General features: G+C 33.1%; 2 protein-coding genes and 1 long non-coding RNA gene across 4 annotated transcripts; all 3 read right to left on the bottom strand.

The window, feature by feature from the left end:
• Nucleotides 1-1086: 1086 nt before the first annotated feature.
• Nucleotides 1087-3815, bottom strand: LOC114293542 (polygalacturonate 4-alpha-galacturonosyltransferase; the record flags this gene model as incomplete). Its single annotated transcript, XM_082895644.1, has 6 exons — nt 1087-1894; nt 2386-2743; nt 2856-3190; nt 3359-3405; nt 3495-3558; nt 3687-3815. Coding segments are annotated over 6 exons (1635 nt in total), but the record flags the coding sequence as incomplete, so codon positions are not given.
• A 2551-nt stretch (nt 3816-6366) lies between these two features.
• Nucleotides 6367-9509, bottom strand: LOC145802998 (uncharacterized). The gene is made up of 3 exons (XR_014344930.1): nt 8846-9509; nt 8293-8392; nt 6367-6729 (listed from the first exon to the last, which is right to left on the bottom strand). It is a non-coding gene; the product is annotated as an uncharacterized LOC145802998 (long non-coding RNA).
• Nucleotides 9510-14901: 5392 nt separating this feature from the next.
• Nucleotides 14902-22402, bottom strand: LOC114288040 (uncharacterized). Of its 2 annotated transcripts, XM_028231528.2 has the most exons (12): nt 22038-22402; nt 20923-21041; nt 20589-20695; nt 20363-20450; nt 18451-19516; nt 18267-18321; nt 18072-18153; nt 17805-17885; nt 17335-17439; nt 17200-17249; nt 16349-16502; nt 14902-15195 (listed from the first exon to the last, which is right to left on the bottom strand). In XM_028231528.2, exons 1-12 carry the CDS (start codon nt 22171-22173, stop codon nt 15112-15114), a joined length of 2127 nt encoding a protein of 708 aa, XP_028087329.2. In that variant the 5' UTR covers nt 22174-22402; the 3' UTR covers nt 14902-15111. The 2 variants fall into 2 exon arrangements, with proteins under 2 accessions (XP_028087329.2, XP_028087331.2); XM_028231530.2 differs by lacking the exon at nt 20923-21041 and having other exon boundaries at nt 22038-22374.
• Between the last annotated feature and the right edge of the window lie 1031 nt (nt 22403-23433).

The raw sequence follows: 23433 nt of genomic DNA, 5'->3' as shown, positions 1-23433 counted from the left end.
CAATAACCAAAATGGATGTAGATAATAAGCTTATTATTTTTAACATTAGCATTAAAAGGCCACGCACAAAACCTAAAAACAGCTCCCTTCTAAATTTAGAAAATAATACACACTGCTATACGTATTATTTTGTTTTAACATTGATTGCTTCCTCTTTTTTTTTTGATCAACAAAAACTTTATTGATGAAAGAACCTTACAAGAAGGAGAAAATACATCAATAAAGGGGACAAGAAAGGACAGGGGAGAGGGGGATGATGCACAGCACCAAAACCAAACTGTTGGTGACGGACCAACAAGAACACAAAAAACACAACAGACAGCAGGATAAAACGCACACAGCAAGCTACCCATCCCAGCAAAGGTATATAGAAAATATACATCACCAGGCCTACAATTAGATTCACATCCAAAACTGAAGCAAAACTGAAGCAAAATTACCCAGACCAGCTGCCCAGCAAATCTGTCCACTCACACAGCATAGAGATACAACCAGCAAAGCAGAATGATACCAACAGCAGAGCATACAGATACTTGTGACTTAGGCTATACAGATACCAACATCCATAGATAGAAACACACCTAACAGCAGGCTATTATCTGACTTAGTTTTGTCTCTACTTTGGTTCGTGTGTATTTTAACTAGAGTCATGCTAAGTAAGAATTTTGATAATGAATCCATTTTCATTAAATACATCTTCAAACTTGTTAAATCTTAGTTAATAAGTAGTCAAACTATTGTACTTTAACTAGTATATACTAACCAACATAAGAAAAATAAAATGATACGAATGATGGTAGTAGAATCATCTTTAAAAAAAAAAAAAACCGAAAAAAAAATTAAAGAAGACCCACCGCCTCGTGTACCCTAACTGGGAGATATTTTGACCCACACCTATGCTTCGTCTTCAATTGATTTCTATTGTCAATGTTAGCATTTGATTGCTTCTACAAGGAGGAAGTTCCAATAGAAAAATATATATATTAGGAAGACAAGGTAATTGTTAACAATAAATAAACATAAGAAAAGACAAACAACCGTAAATCCAGCGACAAAAAGACAAACAACCGTAAATCCAGGTCCTATAATAATTTCAAATAGAAATTACGGAATATACAATAAGACGCCTACTATTTACTGAAACAATTAGCATCTATATCAATTTTTGGGTGTTTGAAGAGGCATGGTGTCACTAATTAGTAATTTCCCATGAAATAAACTTGCCAGTGTCACCCCAGAAAGTAATTGAGATGTAATGACACATCAAAAAGTTTCTACATAATTGAGATGGAAAGTGAGGTTTTGAATAACTGACCATATTCTGCCACTTGTGATATATGCCCGTAATATCTTTCTTTTTCCACTCCTCGAGATCAAAAAAGTTCATCCCATATGCCCACCCACAAGCATTTGGATCACAGTTTCTTGCAATATGTGGGTTTGAAAAGTTAAGATACTTGTCGAAACGGTGAAAGCTCTCACCACAGGTTTCCACTGCACCGTTCACTTTTCCACGGAGATCCACCGACCACAATCCTGTCAAGTCCTTCTGGACAACGATATCATCATCAAGAAACAGGATTTTATCCAACTTGGGATAAACCTGTGGGAGATAAAACCTGAGGTGGTTGAGCATTGAAAGATATTTTGGGTTCCTGTACTTCAGATTAGAAGAGCCAGCAGTGGAATGATCTGCCTTGAAATAGTACTCCTTCATGGCAGAAGACTCTAGCTGCCTCAGAACTGGGCAGTACGAGGAGTTGAGCCACTTAAATTCATCAACATTTTCAACATGGATGGTAGCTTTTCCAGGCGGGTTCAACAGAAACCACATGTTCATAGCTCCAAAGTTCAGTTTATCAGTAACAAGATGAAACACATGTTTCTCTGGCTCCTGCAACACAGCCAAATGGCATATTTAGGTTAGAGAAGGAAAACAAGAAGCAAAATTTGCATCAGAACCTGAATCCTAAATCATGAGTTTCAATCACTATATCAAGACATATGGACCATATTCAATGGTGAAAGATCAACCAAAAGGGGGCATCCACTCCAAGAATGTCAACGCCAACAAAATCTATGATCTGAAGCAACTTCAAAGAAAATGATTAAAAAATGTTCCCCATCATTTTTTTAAAAAATTCAACGACAGTGTAAATAATCCAAACCATTGCAACTCTTTTTTGCATGCATATATCTATATAAGACCAATTTATTGTCAAGAGTTTATTAAGTTTACCAGAATACGCTATAGCTCAAATGCTTCAGGTGCAAATTTCATCATACAAAGAAGTTAATATGCAAAAAAGCTTCAAAGTACGTCACTGCTTGTATTTAAAATCAAACAATGAAACCAACTAGAGACGTTGGTACAAAGCTCTCTACCTTCGCATTCGTAATGGTTGAATTGACAACAACTGATGCAGCCAAGACATTGTCAGAGAAAAGTGCATAATGGTATAGCTTTGGATTTTCCAGATTCTCACTCTTGGGGAACTTTCTTTTATCTGGTGGGAGGAGATAGTAATCAATGGTTAAGCGCATGGATAAGCAGTGCACTCCATTTGGAATAGTCTTGGCCGCTAACTGGCTCAGGAATGTACTCTGCTTCTTTGAGCTCCTAACTTGTTCATCTGCTAACTGAAGCATTGCTCTCAGCTTTCCAGTGACTACTTTGCAATCAAACAGTTGCCCTCTAATTTTTGAGAGCAGTTGGCCCATAGTTTTGATTTTCTCGGGTGCACTGTATGACATTTTTTGTTCACAATAAAATGAAAAGTGCCACAACCATAAACATAAGAACAGGATGAAAAGCAAAAGACAACACATATACAATAACATTATACTCATGCTACCTGTGAGGTAGATCAGCATCTGTAGTTACCTCCCCTAAGGCACGCTGACTTTCTTTGAGCCGATTCTGTAGTTCTTGGGCCAAGTCATACTTATTTTTCATATTTGCAATGCTTATGTATACCCTTGCCATAATGATTTGATCTCGCATCAAGCGTACAGTTGAATCAGAGTTCTCGTTCTCATTTTCTTTCCTCCATAAATTATACTTTCCCAGAACTGCAGAGTCAACTGATTTGGAACGTTCAATGGCTGCATTTTCAAGCTTTACATTTACTTCATCGTCTTGATTTAGTAAGTCAGCTGCACGGCTTTCACGTATATTCTCTCTCAATTGCTGCAGAAAAAATTGAAAAGGTGAAAATACAAACTCAAAAAAGGTTGTCACAGTTAAGAGAAGGCAGAGACATACTGATAAAAAAACAGAAGGTACAAGATGTTTTTAATGTTACAAAGGTACTAAAAAACAATGAAAGCACGCAATGTATCCATTAATGATATTTACCCTTCTTGGTAATTTTGCAGGTGTATCAACAAATTGAGAACGATCATCTGCAAGGACAAAAGGTTTATCATTTTAAATAAAAAGTGTTTAATCTAAGCAGTTAAGAGATCAAAGGGAACAAGAAAGATATAACCACCTGTAGAACCATCCTGTTTGCCTCTAGGGGTTACTTGTTTGATGTTTGGAACTATTTGGTTTTGCTTTAAGCAAAAAACCACAAAGCAAAACACAGCGTGTCAAAAACTGTAAGTTGACAGTTTTTGCATCATAAAAGATCAGGAAAAGCAGAAAGGTAAAATTCAAACAAAGAGCAGACAGTCATTCTGACCTCAACAAAAGTGGCATTATTATCAACTACAGTTTCCACCCCAACAATTTTCCAAGAGGAAGACAAATTGTTTTTTCTCAAAAAATCAAGACTCAGAGGTACCAAATGTGATTCAATGTAAGGAGTGAAATTGCACGAGTTGCTGATACTAAGAAATAGATAGAATTTTCTTACAAGGTTGTAAGCTGATTCAAATTCCCGATCAATGATGGAAGAGTTCCAGTCAGACCCTTGTTGTTAGATAGATCCCTGTATGCAAAAGTTAATAATGAGAAATTATCTCTCTTTTTTCTATCAAGAATGAAGAATATAAAAAAATAATGCAGCTAATTAAGCAAGGAACTAAAAATAGTCTTATGGAAGTAATGTTATTTAAGATATCCAAAATAATAATTCAACAATTATGTCTATGATGAATCAAGCTATTGAAAATGCCAAGGATATCCAACTCCAAGCACTATAGTCTACAAAGATGATGGTAACGAAAAGTGAATATGCCATTTATATTACATCTAAATGGATTAAAAGCAAAAGAAAAATTAGAAAACCTACAGATATTGCAATTCAGATAATGATAGGATGTCATTGGAAAGGGAACCCGTCAAATCCATGCCTGCTAGTATCCTGAAATTGAAAGTTAACTGCTTCAAGATCAAAGATTGTCAAGTTTTTTAAAATAGTAGAACATGATTGCATTACATGTAGGTCACTTGTGAATTGGTGCAAGAAATTCCTTAATTAAAAAGTGACAAAAAATAAATACTATCACACTTAATTAAATTAGGTGTGATTAAAATATTAATTTGATTTTTTTAATCACATTTTCATTAAAAGTGTCATGTTTTAGTTTCTTAAGTATGATCTTTAAGCATTTTTGTAGTAGTGCTGTCAAAACAAAGATTCTTATCAAATCGAAGCCACAATATGAGACTTGCAAAATAGCACTCTTAACATTTAAAGACCAAAGATTCATAGCTCGCAAAAAAGGTTTACTCGAGATGATTCGTCATAAATTCTTTTCCAATTTCTTAAAAAAGAATGCCATCGTAGAAGACAAAAATCGCTAATAAAGCATTTAGTTGAACCAGACGAAAAATAAACAACATAAATTACAAAAACCTAACCAAGGAAACACTTAGTTTAACAATGTTTGCATTTGATGTGTTATGTACATTAAAAAATGACGAAACATGCATATTTTGCACCATAAAGGATCAAAATCTATGTGAAAGTCCTCCAAACGGAAAAGAAGAAATATATTTCACATAGGTAAGGTGATATATTTCATGGAGGTAAGGTGCACTATTGGCATATTAGTTGTGCTATGTAAGAAATGGCTTATCAGCACTACAATAAATGTCAATAAGACATGCAATTGGCACAGATATGTATAGATTTTCAAAACAAAATAAAATTATTTTAAACATGAACTGGTAGGATGATAGCAAGAATTGTCAGTAATTAATTCCAGTTTTAAGCTACTAACCTCCCAGAAGTTCCACAACTGATTATGCAAGCAACTCCAAAATGGGGATGAACAGAAATATGAACGTGTTTAAGTGTTAAACCATCCACAAGCACATTTCAAAATCATAGAACAATCTTTCTTATTACTAGCACAAGCTAATACTTTGTTGCAACTCAATCTAGTGTTAGATATCTATTATTTCCAAAGCAAGCAATGCTAATGCTGATCTATTATACAACTGGGTAGTCATTTGTCGAATGCACATAAAAAAAATAGAGGTGGAGTTAGGGATTTTACTTTTTTGACAAGAGTTATCCTTGGCACTAAAAAAAAAAGTGCATGTGTAAAAAGAATTTTCAAGACAAACAATAAAAAGAAAAAGCTGAAAGCTGAAAGCATGAAAAAGACCTGCAAAATGCCCATCCAACGTATTCCTTCAATGTCAACACCATATGTCAAAGATGTTGTTCCATGCAGTTAACCACCTGAAACGAAAGAACACAAGTTCTTAAATTCTACAACTATACCTGGAAATCATAAGGTCAAATTTATGTAACAGAAATGATATGAGATGATAGCAACATAATATAGTTCAAACTGTAAGGCAACAACAAGACCACAGACCAAGAAAATGTGTTAAACCAACAAGGGAAATTGGCCGCACACTCTCATATCTTGTCCTTTATTTATTTTCAAAAGTGAAATTTGCAGCAATTATACTTCCATCATTCATGGTAAATGAATGTTCTACATAAAACATAATGTCAATTGATCCAGGAGAACACTGACCCGAAACAGTTGCTTAGGGTTGAAGACACTAACTACATAGCTTAAGAAGAGGATGACTAGTAAGCTTGCAATTTTGTTGGGGCAATAGTAGTATCTTTAGCTTGAAAAATTTATTAACCTGGGTTACCATATTATTGTAGCATCCAACTGATAAGCCTCACACATTGCATAATTAAGAGCATCATACAACACCACCTAGGAAGGTAACATAGTTACCAGTGAAATATGTCTCTTTGCTTCATTAAAAGCCCATTATCATATCTAAGTATAAAAAATAAGTAATTATAACCACATAAAATAGTTTTAAGAGCCTAGTTTTAAGAAAGCAACACTTTGTGCTATGCTCCCAAATAGTAAATTGAAAGTCTAACATGCTTTTAGAAAGCAGAGAGGAATCTGGCACATTTTGCAGTTTTTCTTTCAATCGTCCTCTGTTGGTCAAATATAAAACTACTCTTCAGTATATCATTTAAAACAACTACAAGAAGATAAAAATAACTCTGTATTCGTATAAATTAATTGAGGTATTAATTAAATAAAAGAAAAGAGATGTACATTCTGCTAGCTGCGATTGCCGCTGATAAACATTGGAACAAAACTAATAACAAAGCGGAGCTCCTGCAGCACTGACAACTATGGTAGAATTTGTGCAAAAAGTTGACCTTAAGTAAATTGAATTTCAAGTTTCATAAGCAGTACCTTATGTGGAAGATTGGAGTAAAGTAAAACAAATGAGAAAATTGGAAGAATGTAGAAAAAAACCCTCCTATCAAGAAAAACCCCAATCTGCAACAAATATGTTACATCAAGTTAGAAAGGGGGAAATGTACTTTAACTCAAGTTGGACAATTTCAAAGAGATCCAAATTCTAAGCAACATGTATGCTGTATAGAGTTTTAACCAGATGTCACTACATCAAAAGATCTGCAAATTATTATTACACTAAAACATGAATAGTTTAAGAAAAAGAAAAGCCTCGCTAGCTATTTATGCAAACAAAAACCAACTCAGAGAAGCATTTAACATTAAAGATTTTTAAATAAGTTCTTATGCTTATAAAACATGTAATATGATTAGCAGGCGAAATGATCATCAATACTTTACTGAGCTCGAAAGAAAAAACATTTCTCGGGGCCACTTTTCTAGTTAGATATAATACCCACTACACTGCACTCTAGAGTTGTTAACCATGACAATAGAGAAGAATCTGAAAAATGTAGACATCCAATCTAAGAAGCAAGCATATCTCATCACACTGTGACTGAACAACTAGCACATACACAAGAATGAGATGCCTAGCAAGGCAAGAAACAGCTTTTTAAATCAATTTCTAGACTCACCAAAAAGAGAGGATATGAAGCAAGCAACGAGCGGGAAAGTGCTGAAGTGAAGTACCAATAAAATGGATGTGTCTAGGGAGTAAATATTGAGGAACAAATAAAATATGAATTTCACAAGATACTCTAGTTATGTCAAGGGTGTATTTTGACTAGAGTTTTGAGGAATTTATGACATAAAAAGTATAATAGAAATCTGCACCATTCAAGAATCAAAAGATCAAATAGATTAAGAAATAAAATATAGAGGTGCGTATTACAACAAGATCAAACCCAAGCCAAACACCACAAATAAAAACAACCAACGGCTATCAGCGGCCAGACCCAAAAACAGAGTATCACAGCCATCTACAATACTTGTGTTTACTCTTTGCTGTTGAAAATGAATAAATAAATAAACGATAATGACTAGTGCTGTTTACTCCATCTAATAGAATTATAATTTCGCCCATGTACTAATTAAAAGTAAAAACTAATTAATGCCTAAGATAAAAACTTGCTTACAGATGACATTTTATCTTTAAAAATCTTTATTGATGAGCATTTCATCTTTAAAAACAAATAAAGATTAGCATTTCATGCAAAGGTTTTGAAGGGTTGGGTTTTTTTTGGAGCAAGTTTGTTTCTGCCTAGAAAAATTATTTATAAAAAGAAAATTTGATAGCTCTGTCAGCAAAATTGGTGAATATGGATGTTTTTTATGTTGAAATAATTTCCAGTGAAACCATCAAACCATCTTCACCAACACCTTCCCACCTAAAAACATTGGTTCTCCTATAGCTTCATCCGACTCCCGAAATAACTTTTTTTTAAATGTCAATTTGCAGTGCAAGATTTCTTCTTTACTTCGGTCCTTTGCTGCCTTAAATTCAGCTAGCAGATCCCCAATGTATTTGTTATCATCCAACCCAATATACTCCTCTATATGACATCAAAATGCATATTATTATGAAAACAAAAGCAAATATATATATATATATATATATTTTAGGAACTCAGGTAAAACAAATACCATTTCCAATTTCAGGTGATTTAGAACCAGCAACAACCTTCCGACACTCAAACAGACTGAAGCTAGAATATGCCGACAATTTAATAATCCCTGCAAGCTCCTGAAGTAGTAATGCTGTTAAACAATACTCATAAACCACGAGAAAAAATCAATAAAGAACAAAAAGAAGATGCATACTGAAATGTTATAGAAGAGAACAAGAACACAGTAACTATCTACCATTTGAACCCAAAAAGTGTCAATTTTTATAAGTAAATCCATAACTGTTCAAAGCCAAGCACATATGGTTCAAATATCTCAAATGTCAAATTAAAATTTTAGAACACAGGGGGACCAATAACGACATGTATACAGTCAGTGGACTACCACATAACAAATATAGCAACCAAGGAGGCCATTAAAATTACAAAAGAATGTAATACAAACAATATGTATTTTAACAAGTCAAACTTATACAAAATAATCTAAAACTAACACTGTAAAAGGAAATAACTAATTAGGCATAATAAACTCAAATTTTGTATGGGTAGAAGGAATATCTGAAATAACTTACTTCCTACTATCATTTAGACGACTACTAGATCAAATGCATCACATGCAGAGAATGCAGCAACTGGTGGTGACGCCCTTGAGCTTCTTGAAACGAGCAATGATCTTGTCGAAATGTAGAGTCTCTTGACGCCCATCTCCTTTCACAACATACATCTTTAAAAAGCTCCCAAACTAGATAGATAGTAAAGAATTTTCGGAGAGGACTTTCGTCGAACAGGTTTGGTGCACAATGTGGCTGATACAACCAAATCAATCAACAATCAGATACCCAATTACACACATATACAGACTTCGAATTTCAATTTCCGCCATTAGGGTTTGGAAATCGAACAATCAGATACCTAATTACACACACATATATAGAAATCACTGAAGCTTTATATATATATATATATATATATATAACTTTGAACATAGATTATGAACCAACAAAAATCGAACACAGATTTGGCCCCCATCGTTCATCTCGGTGGTTGTAGCAGCGGAGGAAGAGCCCTCACATCTCAGATCTACCATAAATCCAACAGATTTGAAGCCTTCATATCTCATATCGTCGTCGTCCGAGAATGGCACGAAGATGGTGAAGACGGTGGTGGTGGTGGTGTGCGGTGGATGTGAGGGTGAAGACGGTGGCGGCCATGGAAGAGGAGTAAAGGGCAGGGAGACCGTCGATCTGGTGTTTGGAGTTCTCGATACCCAAGGAGTTGGAGATTATTGGTGAAAAGCCCCAAAATTTGAGTTTATACAAAATTTACTAATCAGGCATAATAAACTTATACAAAATTCTCACCAAAATTTTTAAAATTTTGACAATTTTGATATCATAAAAAAAAGTTAGTGGAAAAAATTTAGGTGACGAAACTTATTTTTTTTCTCACCTAAAAGTAAATATTTATTGACGGAAATAAATTTCATCACCTATTATTTTATTTTTTTTATTATACGTGACAAAATTTATAATTCCTCATGGATTATTCTTATTTAGTGACAAAATTTGTTTTCTTCACTAATTTTTGTCACCATACCAAAACAGAGAATAAGATAAAGAGACACCAAAAAAAGAGCAAAGAGAAATCATGTACCAAATCATCAAGCGAAGAAGATGTGGCGGTTACCGGCAAGGCTGCTACTGGCAGTGACGATCGACAAGACTAATAGAGGCGACGATGGCGATCGGCGTGGTAGAGGAGCAAGAGGTAAGATAAATTAATACCCTATTTTGAGAGAGAGAGATGATAAACAGAAAAAAATGATAAAAAAAAATTAATACCTTTTTCTTTTTATTGCCGCTCAATATATCAAAAAATTTTCACCAAAATTGGTGACAATATTATTTCCTCACCAAAAGATATCAGAAATATTAAAACGTTTTGGTGACGAAAATATATTCATCACAAATAATTTTATAATTAGTGACAAATTTTTTTGTCACCAAAAGTCCCAAAATTTTGGCGCCACCGGAAAAAAATAGCGGGAAAATTTTTGGTGACGAAACTTAAGTTTTCCTCACTTAAAATGAAGTATTTATTGACGAAAATATATTTTGTCACCTATCATTTTTATTTTTTTATCATATGTGACAAAATTTAAAAATTCCTCACGAATTATTTTCATTTAGTGACGAATTTTATTTTCTTCACTAGTTTTCGTCACCATAGGTTACTTTTGTTGTAGTGTTTCTCCGTAACCCTGCAACTAAATAGTTTCGTCGAATTCCGGGTTACACATGGTGGGATGAGAGGGGTGCGAAATTGAAAAGGGTCACTTTTGGATTTGGGTTCCATCCCAATGCTAAAGATTATGATGTTTTGTTAATGTTTGATATTGTCGATTGGTGCAGTTAATGTTGCTAATGTAGCTAATGTTTTGATGATGTTAATGATGCTGTTGATGTTGCTGATGTAGATAGTGGGACTAAATGGTGTATAAGAAAATTTGTAGGACTAAATGGTTTAACTTTCTACCACATAGGATTTACTGGTAATTTTTCCATTATATAATACAACATAATTATAATATATATAAATATAAATATAAGATAAAATATATATATATATATATATAATGGGATTTCAGTTTATGATAATGTGTTTCAAATATAATGTGTTTAATGTGTATGATAATGGGTCTCAAATATAATGAGATTTAAGTTCCTGATAATGTGTTTTATATAAACGAGTTATCTTCTACCGTCTAAAACTTGCTATTTAGTGGATGGAGCTCTCAACTTTGCTAAAGAAACTTTCAATAGACTTGGATAGCATAAATGAGAATTAAGTGTTTCAAATATGATTAGTGTTCTGATAAATGATTTAGGTGATTTTGATAAATGTGTGAATTGGGTTTCATTTTTAACATGAAAAGTAATGTTTTGTTTTTATTTTATTGTTAAAAATTAGAATTGGGTTTCATTTTATTTGATTGTACTTAACGTATGGCACAATTAAGTAATCAAATAGTCATTGTATAGCCCATTGTTATTTAAACCCAATCTATTTATAACACTATTAAATGAGTTATTTCTTCACTGCAGGTCTGTGGTGTTTCAACCTCTTCAACAACCTTAGATTTTATTTTAATTAAAATCATGGACAACATTTATAGTTTTGGTTAAGTATGTTTAGTTTATAGTTTATGAATCGAGGCTTAATTTCTTGCTTATTATTTATAATTTTTCTCATAATTAAATATTTTTGTTTTATTCTTTATAGGTGGATGATATGTTAGAGGAAACAGTAATATTAAATCTCTATACTCATTTTTTATTTAATCTACATTCCTTAATATAATTTTTCTTTTACCTTTCAAATGCATTTCTATATATACACAGGTTCAGTTTCTTCAAAATAGAAATGTCAGTGTTGTGCTCTATATGAACGTGACTTCAATGTCCTCTGTGTTCGTGGGGTAAGCCCACTAATCAAATTTATTTGTTTCTCATATTTTTTCTCAAAGGCAATGGTAAGGGCAAAGGAAAATGAGAAGCTTAAAGGAAAAGAAAGGAAAACTACTTAATAAAGGGAATAAAAAAAATACACAAGTGGTATGATTCTTTTCAAGTTTGTTTTGGAGCATGTGTAAAGAAAATCATGGGGGAATATGATATGTTGAAGCATGCATAATTTGTGTAATTTTTGTTTTTTACTGTAAAGTTTGTGAAGATGGGCATGGTGCTTTTAATCCGTAATATTACTAATTTCCAAACTAAATTATGCATCCTTAAAAAACAATACACTAGAAAAAATTATAAAGGATCTTTTACAAAGATATATAAAATTTTCCAAATAGAATAGGGAAGTAATTAAAGTTTAAAAAAGAATACAAATGATAAAAGAAGGAAACAAATTGAAAGTGTATTTTAATTAAAATTTTGTTTAAATTATAATCAAGTCAAACTTTTGTAGGATTGGGTTGAAAAAGCTATGGAGCTCAAGAGGATAAATAAGACTACATTACTTTGATGGAATAGTAATAAGGTATTCTTAGTTCATATTGTTTCAATATCTATTTTTCGTATTGTTTCAATATGCTAATGTTAATGTTTTTTAAATATTAGATTGTTGTGTATGCTCTTCACTGGAAAAAGTACACAGAAGTTGATACATGGACATTTCAAAATGTGATGGAGAACAAGTTTGAAGGTGCCCAAGCACTTTAGATGCGTCCAAGTACTTTTTCTATAGGCGTCCAAGTTTTTGTAGAGGCGCCCAAGTACTTTTTGTTGAGGCGTCCAAGTTTGAAGACATTATATGGCATACATTTTGTAAAGCTTGATGTTAACCAATTTTGTAAAGCTTCATATTGATATATACTTCAATGGATTTCTAATATTTTTGTAAAGTCTATTATCAATGTAAAAGATTGGACCTTATGGATGGTTATTGAGTGTGGACTATCAAGTGCCCTTGAAAATTCACTAAACTTAAGTGCAACAATTTAATTTAGTATCTTCACATATTTTGGTGGAAGTCACATATGCTTGACATGAATTTTTGTCTAATTTTAGTGTCTATTGTGTAAGATGTTAGAGTCACATTGAAAAAGAATAATTTATTAGTGGGTTGAAGAAGGAGAATGTTAATAGTATTGTTACCTCTTAATTTGATCATGGTTATGAATTTTATGTTTCTTCATTAAGAAAAACCAGTGTATTTTGATGCACTATTTTCATGGTTTATTTCTGAATTTATTTATCTTTTCAGGACCTCTGACATTCCAACACAGCTAGTTGTGAAAGTAGTTTCGGTTTGTTGTATCATCCCTGATATTTTGGTATCAACAATAAAGTTAGTCTTCAAAGTAACTTGGGTTATTTTTATTTCATTTATTTATAAGTAGTTAGTTGAAACTGTGAAGAAGTTGGGAGGATTTGAATTATTTCGATTGATATTTGATGTTTAGTAGACTAATTTGAACTATTCCTTAAACATGACTACTTTTGAAAATATGCTAGAGAATGAGGTGGGAACTCTTGAAGGCACCACCCATAAAAGATTTGAAATTTATTAGTTATTTATTTCAATTTTCTTTATATATTTTGTTTCTCTTTCTATGTGAAGTTTTAAATTAGAGTGATATTATTATTTTGAATTGATTTATTATAATTGAATTTCGTAGCATGTGTGGTATCAAAAAAAAATTGCTCACAGTGCCTTCAGGCACGGGTTATCCCTAGTATATATATATATAACACCTCTTTTTTTTATATATAACGAATATAAATATATAAATATTTGGATTAATTATATATAATTAAATAACACATTAAATATCACATTACTAATGGAGAAATTTTTTTTTTACAGTTTCAAATTTTTTTGGTGCTGGAATGAATCATGGTATAAAACTGTAAAATTTTACAGTTTCATAACATTCTTTAAAACTATAAAATTTTACAGTTTCATAATATGTTTTTCAGTTTGATTAATAAGGATAAATGCTTAATAGATTTTTGCTTTGAAACTGCAACAATTTACAGTTTCAAAACTTACTTTTCAGTTTGATGAATATTGGAGATTATTTGCTTTAATCTTACAAAAATTAAAAAAATAGCATATGTTTTTCCCATTGTTGCTGTTTTTTGTCGTTTCATTTTTTTTTAGTTTATTAATATTTAACACATTTTGCTATATTTTTTTCGCTCTAATTTCTCCATTTATTCTTTTTTTTTTCCAGTAATATTCTACACATTCCGGTGAGCCTTCAGTGATGTTCTTAACGTCCAGTGAACGTTTTGAAGATTCCGGCGACTTCCATTAACGTTCTTAACACTTCGGTGAACTTCCGGCGATACTCCGACGACTTCCCGGTGATGTTGAACATTCCGACAAGTCTCCAGTGATCGTTTGACGAAAGTCCAACGGTAGTAAAATATAACAGTATTTATAAATTAAAAAAAATAAATAAATTTAGTAACAATTAAAAATGTATAAGATTAATTGGTGTAAGCATTTTGTTTGAGAATTAGATAGGTCTTAAACTTTGTATATGAGAGTTATTAGTGAGTTGCTTCATAAGTGGTGTAAGCACAAATCTGGCCAATGTTGACTGGCCACCTACCCAAATTTAAGCCCATCAAGAAACCAAATCCAAACTAAAACGTGCCCATCCAAAAGAAAAATTAGAATGGAAATTATCTACAAAGAGAAGAATATATACATATATATGTAAGTGAATTACTTCACTTTAAACATCTTCAGTTTTTAACATTTTGTAAAGTAATTTCGATAATGTAAAATAGAGCTTTTATGGATGATGAAATTCAAATCCTAAAATCTGATTCAATTTCTCCCATGATACCATAAGTGTAAATTTCTAAATTTTGTGTATAATAATATGTTTTGCTCCGAACTAGAGAAGTTAATATACTTAACAGACTATCATTAATCAAAACCGTCAACTGCCTCACCAACAGGAAACATAACAACTGGCAGGAGGAGAAGAAAAAAATTCCATTGAACATGGTTGTTGGCACAACATATTTGCACTAAAATATCACATGAATTGGGGTATTAGGGTGAGACCACAAGGGTTTAAATGTTATCACAATCAAAAAGCTGTTTTGAATTTTCTTTTTTAATAAAATTGCCGGACCTAGCAAATGTGGTAACATATACTTTTATTTACAACTGAAAAGCCACAATCTAAACCACATACATGGAGAATAATAGGTCAAATTTAAGGGATTGTAAAGGGACAGAGACGCATCCACAAACCATTTACACCGCAAACTTCTTATCTATACCATCTACCTGCTTATGCAATTTTTCACATCACGATGCACTTTTCTTTTGATGATTTCGCTTCCTGCCTGGAAGACAAAGTGGAGCTCCGGGCACTGCTTCTTGTCACCTGCACAATTCCATTAATTTGTCAAAGTATGCTCTGCTTTAACTTGCAAGAGAATCTCGTCATCAACGTTTTTATGATTTGGATACCACACAAAAGACTAGTCCAAATTTAGAAAAAAAACAAATGCAATTTTAATGTATTTTACTAGCCGGACTTATCTTTGAGTGATGGTGTAGCTTTAAGGAGTCGGGCTCATAATTGGTTCTAATATAGGCATGAGAATGAAGAGAGAAATGTGTGTGTGTGTGTGCGCGCGTCCAGTCCCAATCCATGTTGACCAGAACATCTATTTGTAAACATCAATCAAAAAGGTTCATGCTTTCTTTAGGTTGTGTTTGCATATAGATTTGGAAAAGGAAAGAGAAAAGATGGGTAAAATGTGAATGAAATATAGCTACATTTCACCCACCTTTTCCTTTTTCCTTTGCAAATATTCTTATCCAAATCCATAATTCAAATACAGCCTTAGTTGTTCAGTTACTATTTCTGAAAGACAAATAAAAAGATCTGCACATGAAACAGCATAAGCCAAATAGATTGCAAGCATACAAAGCATCATCCATCGGCATTTCTTAAACAAAAAGTGTGTCAGGTGTCTAGGTTTGATTCAGTGTCAGTGTTCAGAGATAATGCAAAGCATGCTCCAATCCAATCTCAACCTCGTGAGCATGACATATTAATCTAAAACACAAGCTTTTAATGTCAAAAAATATTGCTAAGTTGATTTCATATGGAAGGCTCTCTCTCGTCTAGGACTAGACAAAGTAGAGCTACCCCAAGAGGGTAAGCCAAGCAACTTTGATGATTCCTCAACTCTAAACCCCAATCAACAAATTATAAAAAATATATATACCAAACATGTTTTTGTTTTTGTTTTTGTTTTTACAAAAAAAAAACATAAACATAAACATGTTTAATATTTTCTATAAACAAAAACTACAAACTTTACCAAACGGCACCTTAATCTAGTGTTTAACATTGTCCATGTCCAATATCTAGTGAGGTTTCTCAACAAGTTGGACACCACGCAATTACCTTTCATACCAAAAATACTTTGATACATTCTTAAATAGTTGCAGAGGCAGAATTTTTTTTTTTTTTTTCATACTACTCAAATGCACAAAATTAAACAAGTACAAAATTCAAATCTGACCTGGGGTCCTACAACCAGCCCTGAACTGCCACTAACACTTGATTGCTGCAGGATACGCTTCGGTGGCTGTGGCTGTGGCAGTTGCTGAGACTGCTGTTGCGGCTGTTGTTCAAACTCTTGTTGTTGAAGAGCTATTGCCAATTGCAGGTCAGAACTGTCACAGAAAGAGAAACAAAAGAACAAATCACTTCCAGATAAGATCAATATGTAGAAACAATCCAAAAAAATGTACAAATAACTACGACTAACAACGTTGTGAACAGGGGAGGTATCCAATGAACAAGAATATTTATAGATTCAAGGACTAGAAGTTCAAACTCCAATTGACATCAACACTCAGTATCCTATTCCAATATTAAACAGGTAATGAGCCTCTTATGACAGAGAAGAAAATGTAAAAAACTTCATTCTGTTCATCCCAGGTTTTCAAGCCAAGTAAAGTTTCCACAAAATAGGTTTTTATGTAGTGCAATAGACAAATAAAACCACAAGAAAATTAATTAAAAATAAAGAATGATACCAATTTGATCCATAATACCACTGGAAAGCAGGTAAGCATCCAATAACACAAACAAAAAGGTATCATCCCTTGTCACAAGAGGTTTACCATGTCCTCTTAAGTAGTATGGATACAGACTCATAACCATACCATCTAAAACCACTTTCCCTTATCTTATCTTCAATGGACATGTCCAACAAAACATTTAAGAAATAACAATAAAAAATAAAATAAAAAGAAGAAGAAGATGACACTAGTAGCGACATGTGTTGGTGCTTCTTAGACAAGCTGTATGTACAAACTACAGATTTAGAATCAATGCATATGCAAAAGTAGTAGTCAGGATAATTACTTGAAACTTGAATTCACATGTGCTGCATTGTCAACGCTAGCAAGATAGTCCTGAAGCACATAAAGTGGAATCAGTTCCAAAAAAGCAATTAATGACAAATTTCAGAAAATTTGGTATAAAAGAAGATCTACGCACAGCAGTACTGGCCATTGCATTTTGTTCATCCCATGTGCTGTTGGCACGACTCTCTACATTGAATTCCTTAAAATGGCCAGTCATAAACAATGTATTCCCATTGACCTGAAAATAAAACTAACTTAGCTCCAAGCCTGCAGAATGATAACCCCATATGAAACAATATTGTCACCTTCTTACAAGGTTTCTCAACTGAAGGTATTGCTTTTATTTCATTTATCAAGTGATGCAGAGTTTAGAAGTACAAAATTGAATCATAATTCTCAGAAAAGATTTCATGGAAAAATAGGGAGCATCAGAATTTTAGCCTATCAACTCTTGGGCCAATTTATTTTCCAAAAAGAGAGGGAGGGGGCAAAGAGCATTTTATTTCAATCTCATTTATGATCAATCATGGTCAAACCAAAGATTTAAGACATAAGCTATGCGCAGGCCCCTATAAAAAAGATGACCATTGAAAAATATCTTACCTCATTTAGCTTTTCCCAAACTAAATCAGGTTGACTAATGTAACCTTGGTCTGTAGCCAAAATATACAATTCATCATTAAACTGCAAAAAAGATGACATTAGGTAATATCCTGCAAAGTAGTGTTGAGGGAAAGTTGGGAAACGATAATAATGCTTCAGTTATTTGATTCAATTGCTCTTAAGCTAATAGTATTGTTGGCATCACAATGACCACAACATTAATCATTAAATTACAGAAACAGTAACAAATGCTAGATAGTAACTGACCTTAAACATGGTGTTGAAGTGATTGTTGCGAAAAAAGACACAAAGTTCACGTTCTTTCAGACCATCTAGTAAGCAAAATAGGCTGCAAGATGTACAAATACTAAAATGAAAAATCTCCTTACACCTAAAAAAGCACAATAACAATTCCAAACATATATATAAGAAATTCTACGGAAAAACAAGAAACTGAAATACCCATATACAGTCAACTGACTGGCATTGTTCTTCAAAAAACTCTCAATCAGTTCCCCTAAAGCAAAATGAGTAGACAGTAAGCTAAGTGTTTGGAAAGAATGCAATATCATGAACAAATATATATGAGTACTAAAGAAACTACGAATAAAATGTCCCAATTCATTTGATATAGAGCACTTCTTACCTTGTCTTGGAGTAATTTCATCCTTGGAACTAGCATCATAGGCATCTCTAGTACTATTGCCCACTTGTTCTGCAAGAACCACCTCACCTTCATACATGGGCTCTCGGTCTGCATAAATTGTTGTCCCTGATTCCAACATGCATTCCTCTCCTTCATAAATGGGCTCCTCACTACCATCATCAGCACTAGAAGAAAAAGCATCAGGCACATCTGTATGTTGCCTTCTGCCACTGGATGAATCTGAATCTGCACCTGGTGCAGATAAACTAGAAACTTTCATTGTGTCACAACCACTTTGATTATGTTCTGGCCCATGCATATCATCAGTGGAAGTGGATTGCTTCTGAACTTCATCGTCTCCTCCAGATTTATGCATATGGTTTGCACATGCAGATAACAAATCTTGTCCAAAACAATCAGATGGTGCATTTGCATTCTGGAACACAACGTCAGCAATACTTTCCTCTACTACACCTTCGGATTTTACACATTTTCCAGATTCTTCAGAAGTTGAATGATCAATGTGATTGACTTGATCAGTTTTTGAACAATCAGCTTCCCTTGGAACTGCTTCATGAATTACCAACTCATTACTGGAATTGCTCAGGACATTGCTATCAAGGGATAAGGAAGGTTCGTGTTGATGAGACTTTTGACTTTGAGCCTGACTATACCCTTCTAATGTTTCTACAAGTACAGGTTCAGACTTTTTCATATATGCACTTTCATTTGAACTGAGGAACATATTTTGTCCATTCAATTTCACTGCAAGCGATTCAGCCTCTGACAATTCCAAGATTCTCTTCAGCTCTGCTTCTTCCTCTATATCTCCTTTTCTTACATTACCATCATCAGAGATGGCACGTGGAGAGTCAAAAGATTTACCCCTTGAAAGGCATGGAGAAGGAACTCCCAGAGTAGCAGTTGTTGCAGCAGCAAAATCAACAGAATCTTCTTCAGAATTCATTTTTTGTTCACCCTCCATACTTCTTGCTACAAGGGCAACAAGCTCCTCCATGAGAGTATTATAGGACTTTGACCCAATTGCATTTGCAGTATCATAATCCTGGCACATACAGACAAAGAAACTAGGCATCAAACCAAAGCAACTTGCTTTGCATATGTTTAAGAAGCTAATCAAAACATACGTATTCAGTGGCTCTCAAAAAGAAGATAACCAAAAATGCAGAGATAACAATACTTAATCTACTCCACTAATACCATCTGCTTATTTTATGCAACAGACCTAACACAATCTTCAAAAAATTAGACACATCAAAAGCTTTCGAGGCAATAACTTTTTTGGCAAAAGTTAACGGACATAAATGGAGCATGCAAAAGAGAATAAATCCAAAAACAAACAAACAAAAAAAATCTCTTTCACATGCAATTTTACCAAAGAAAAGATTCAATGAGCATTGCAGATTGCATCATTTGACGTATCTTTCCAATTCTAGTTATTTATAACTGCGCTTGATCTACAATAGTAGCAACTTAATTCCAACATGTGGCAGAGACAGAGCAGATATAATCTGAGAGGAGCATTAAATTTCATCAATAACAACATAAAGCATCAAGGTAGCTAGATGTAATTTCCATTAGTTTCCTTCTCAAGCATAAATAAAAGCCTAACTTTATAAACAAAGTATACAATGAGGCTATGGGCCTACAAGTCTGGTGGGTAAGGCCATAAGGGGCATGAGGCTAAATACAAAGTGTACAACATAACAATCCTCCCAAATTCTAACATAATCAAATCTACCATAAGAAAGAACATGGATCAAGTCGAACATCCCATCCCCACCCCAAATAAAAATGAAAGAAAGTTCATTTTTTATGCATATTGAAATAATCTAGTGTTGAACATAAGTTGTTTTCAACAGAGAGGTTTGAGGCCCAAAAAAGAACATACCTGGGGGTCAACTATCCAACCATGATATAGCGGAATGTCCAAAAGATCAAATATTGCACACTCAGGAGTAAACTCAAAATCATCAATTCTGCAAGAATCATGCATGAGTTGTGGTCAACATTAAAACAAATGAACGAGGGGCTAAGCACCACACCAAGAGTACAACTGAACAGTGAAGTGAAAGATAATAAATGGTCACTATAGGCAAAAATGTAAGAAATTTCACCTCCTAAATTTTGTATTCACATCAATTCCAGTCGCAAGTCGAGGAAGCAAATCAATAGCATCAGAGATGTTTTGTTGTTGATTTTCAACATACCCTGCATCTTTGTTCTGCACCCAATTCAAAAAGGATCACAAATTTAACACAAAGCAGTGAAAGAAAGCATTTTCCCTCTGTGTGGTTCTCATCACATATGAGAGAACAGAAAGGAAGAATTACAAACATCCAAGAAATGAAGCCACTTGCATCCAATTGTTAGAATTTTCCTTTTGATTTTCTCATTCTAAAAAACCAAAGGGCTTTAAAGTTGACAAAAAAAAACAAACAAACAAATTACATTGACATTACTGTTTGAATCAATCAACCGCTCTGCAACAAGGGAAAGCAATTTCTCCTGTGAGATTTCTGCAATGTCTGGGCTTAAATTCAAGTTGTTCTTTAACAGAAGAACATTACCTATCAAAAATAGCACATGTTGGTCATCAAAACACAGCTCTAACCCCAATTCCCAACACATATGGCAAAAAAACCAATAGATATGAAGTCCTTACTACCAAATCATCTTCAAGAGATTCAATTCAACATGTCAGAAAACACATAATTCATCATAATGGAAAAAGTATTTTGACTGAGAAACCAAAATCCTTATTCCCAAAATCAACATGAAGAAAAATGAAGGCCTAGAATTTGCAATTAAACAAAATTCATCGCTTGCAGCATAATCTTTCAAATTGAAATTTAAGTTGCAGACTATCATGCACTACTTTCCACTGATCATTCCTTGATTATAAGACAGAGAATTTCATTAAAAAACGCTGACATGATTGTGAGACAGTTCATACTGAATCAATGTCAACAGTGAGAAATCAAGAACCATAAGGACCTAGAATTCACAATCAAACAAAATTCACCGCTTGCAGCATAATCTTCAAATTGAAATTTGAATTGCAGACTATCATATGATCATTACTTGATTATAAGCCAATGAATTTCATTAAAAAACGTTGACATGATTGTGAGACAGTTCATAGTGAATGAATATGTTAACAGTGAGAAATCAAGAACAATAAAGACATAGAACTCGCAATTAAACAAAATTCATCGCTTGCAGCATAATCTATCAAATAAAAATTTGAAACGTTGACTACTTTCCACTGATCATTTCTTGATTATAAGCAACTGCTTGATTGTGAAACAGATCGTAATGAATGAATATGATAACAGTGAGAAATCAAGAACAATAAAGACCTAGAATTCACAATTACAGAAAATTCATCGCTTGCAGCATAATCTATCGAATCAAAGTTTGAATTACTGACTATTTTCCAGTGATCATTTCTTGATTATAAGCCACTGTAATGATTGTGAGACAGTTCTAGTGCATCAATGTCAACACTAAAAACACAAAACCCTAGAAGAGAGAGAGAGAGAGAGAGAGAGAGAGGGGTTTACAGATAGCGAGGAGAGGGCAGGGACCATTGTCGTTCTGAAGGACGATAGGCGTGGTGCGTCCCAAGAACTGTATTACCTTCGTCTTGTGAACCATTTCCTTCGCTGGTTCGTCTCTTCGCTCTTCTGAAGAAGCCATTGTTACAGCTTCTCCAACGAACTGAGATGTTGCGAAAGAAAATATAAACCCAGACTGTAGAGAGAAAATCTAGAGCGAGAGAGTCACGAAACACGGATGAGAAAATTTTGAGTAAGAACGATGGATAAAATTATGTAGGGGGGCTAGAGAGAAAAACGTGACGGCAAGATCAAAGGCTTTTTGCGTTCTATTTACTGTTTTTTTGGGGTAATGAATAAACATGTGATATATATATCGGTGTCTTATATTTATTAATTAATGTATTAGTTAGCGTAATATCATTGTTATTAGTTTTACTTTTAAAATTATATCATACCATCTGTTCATACATATAATATTATTTTATGTGTATATATCTCCTAACTTCTTGCAAAATGACTTCGTTTGGGAAGTTGTTATTTTAGTAAGTTATTTTAGTTTTTGGCTATTTTAGTAGGTTAAAATTTTTGTGTTGCTATTTTAGTAGGCTATTTTAGTTTTTGGCTATTTTAGTAGGCTAAAATTTTTATGTTTGGGAAGATGATTAGATTTTTTTGTGGTTAGATGTGATGTTTGTGAGAGAAAAAGTGAAATAATTATGAGTTTGATGTGATATTTTGTTTTATTAGCTATTTTAACATATTTTGTCTTTTTGTGAATTTTAACCTAAACTAGGCTATTTTTTTTCTTGCCAAACACCCCCATAATTTTGTCTTCAAGCTTAAAAAAAAAAAAAAATTCAAGAAACTCAAAATATGTGTATTTTACAGATAGAGAGAACATTACATATATTTTTGTATTTTTTTTTTATTATTATTATTTTTTGCAGTGGGGATGAGATGCACCAAAATTTTGTTGGATGTTCAATTTGGAAAAAAAAAATTGTGAAAAAAAAATTAAGGAATGAAATATGAGCTCTTTTTTATTTTCATAGTCAAAATCTAAACATAGGCTTAAAATAATTAACATTTATCATAGTAATGTTTATGTTGGATAAAAAGGCACAAAAATGTATATATATTTAAAAACAATATAAAAAAAAAAATTCACTGCAACCAATGTTTTCAATGAAAAGCTTATTTGTTACTTTAAAGCTCCCATTATCATTTTTCATAAAATTTATAAGTTAAAAGGTTGGATTAAGACATAATTTGGATAAAAAAAAATTCCAACTGAACAGATAGAACCAGATCAAAACTCCAGTTAAAAAGTTTATGTGATTTATATGCAATTTTTTTAAGAAGGATTTGTAAATATATGACTCTCATCAAAAAATTTGGA

This window comes from Camellia sinensis, chromosome 11 (assembly GCF_055761805.1).
Source record: "Camellia sinensis isolate YWXY chromosome 11, ASM5576180v1, whole genome shotgun sequence".
Lineage (NCBI taxonomy): Eukaryota > Viridiplantae > Streptophyta > Magnoliopsida > Ericales > Theaceae > Camellia > Camellia sinensis.
The sequence above is the reverse complement of the archived record's forward strand: the minus strand, read 5'-3'. Positions and strand labels throughout refer to the sequence as shown.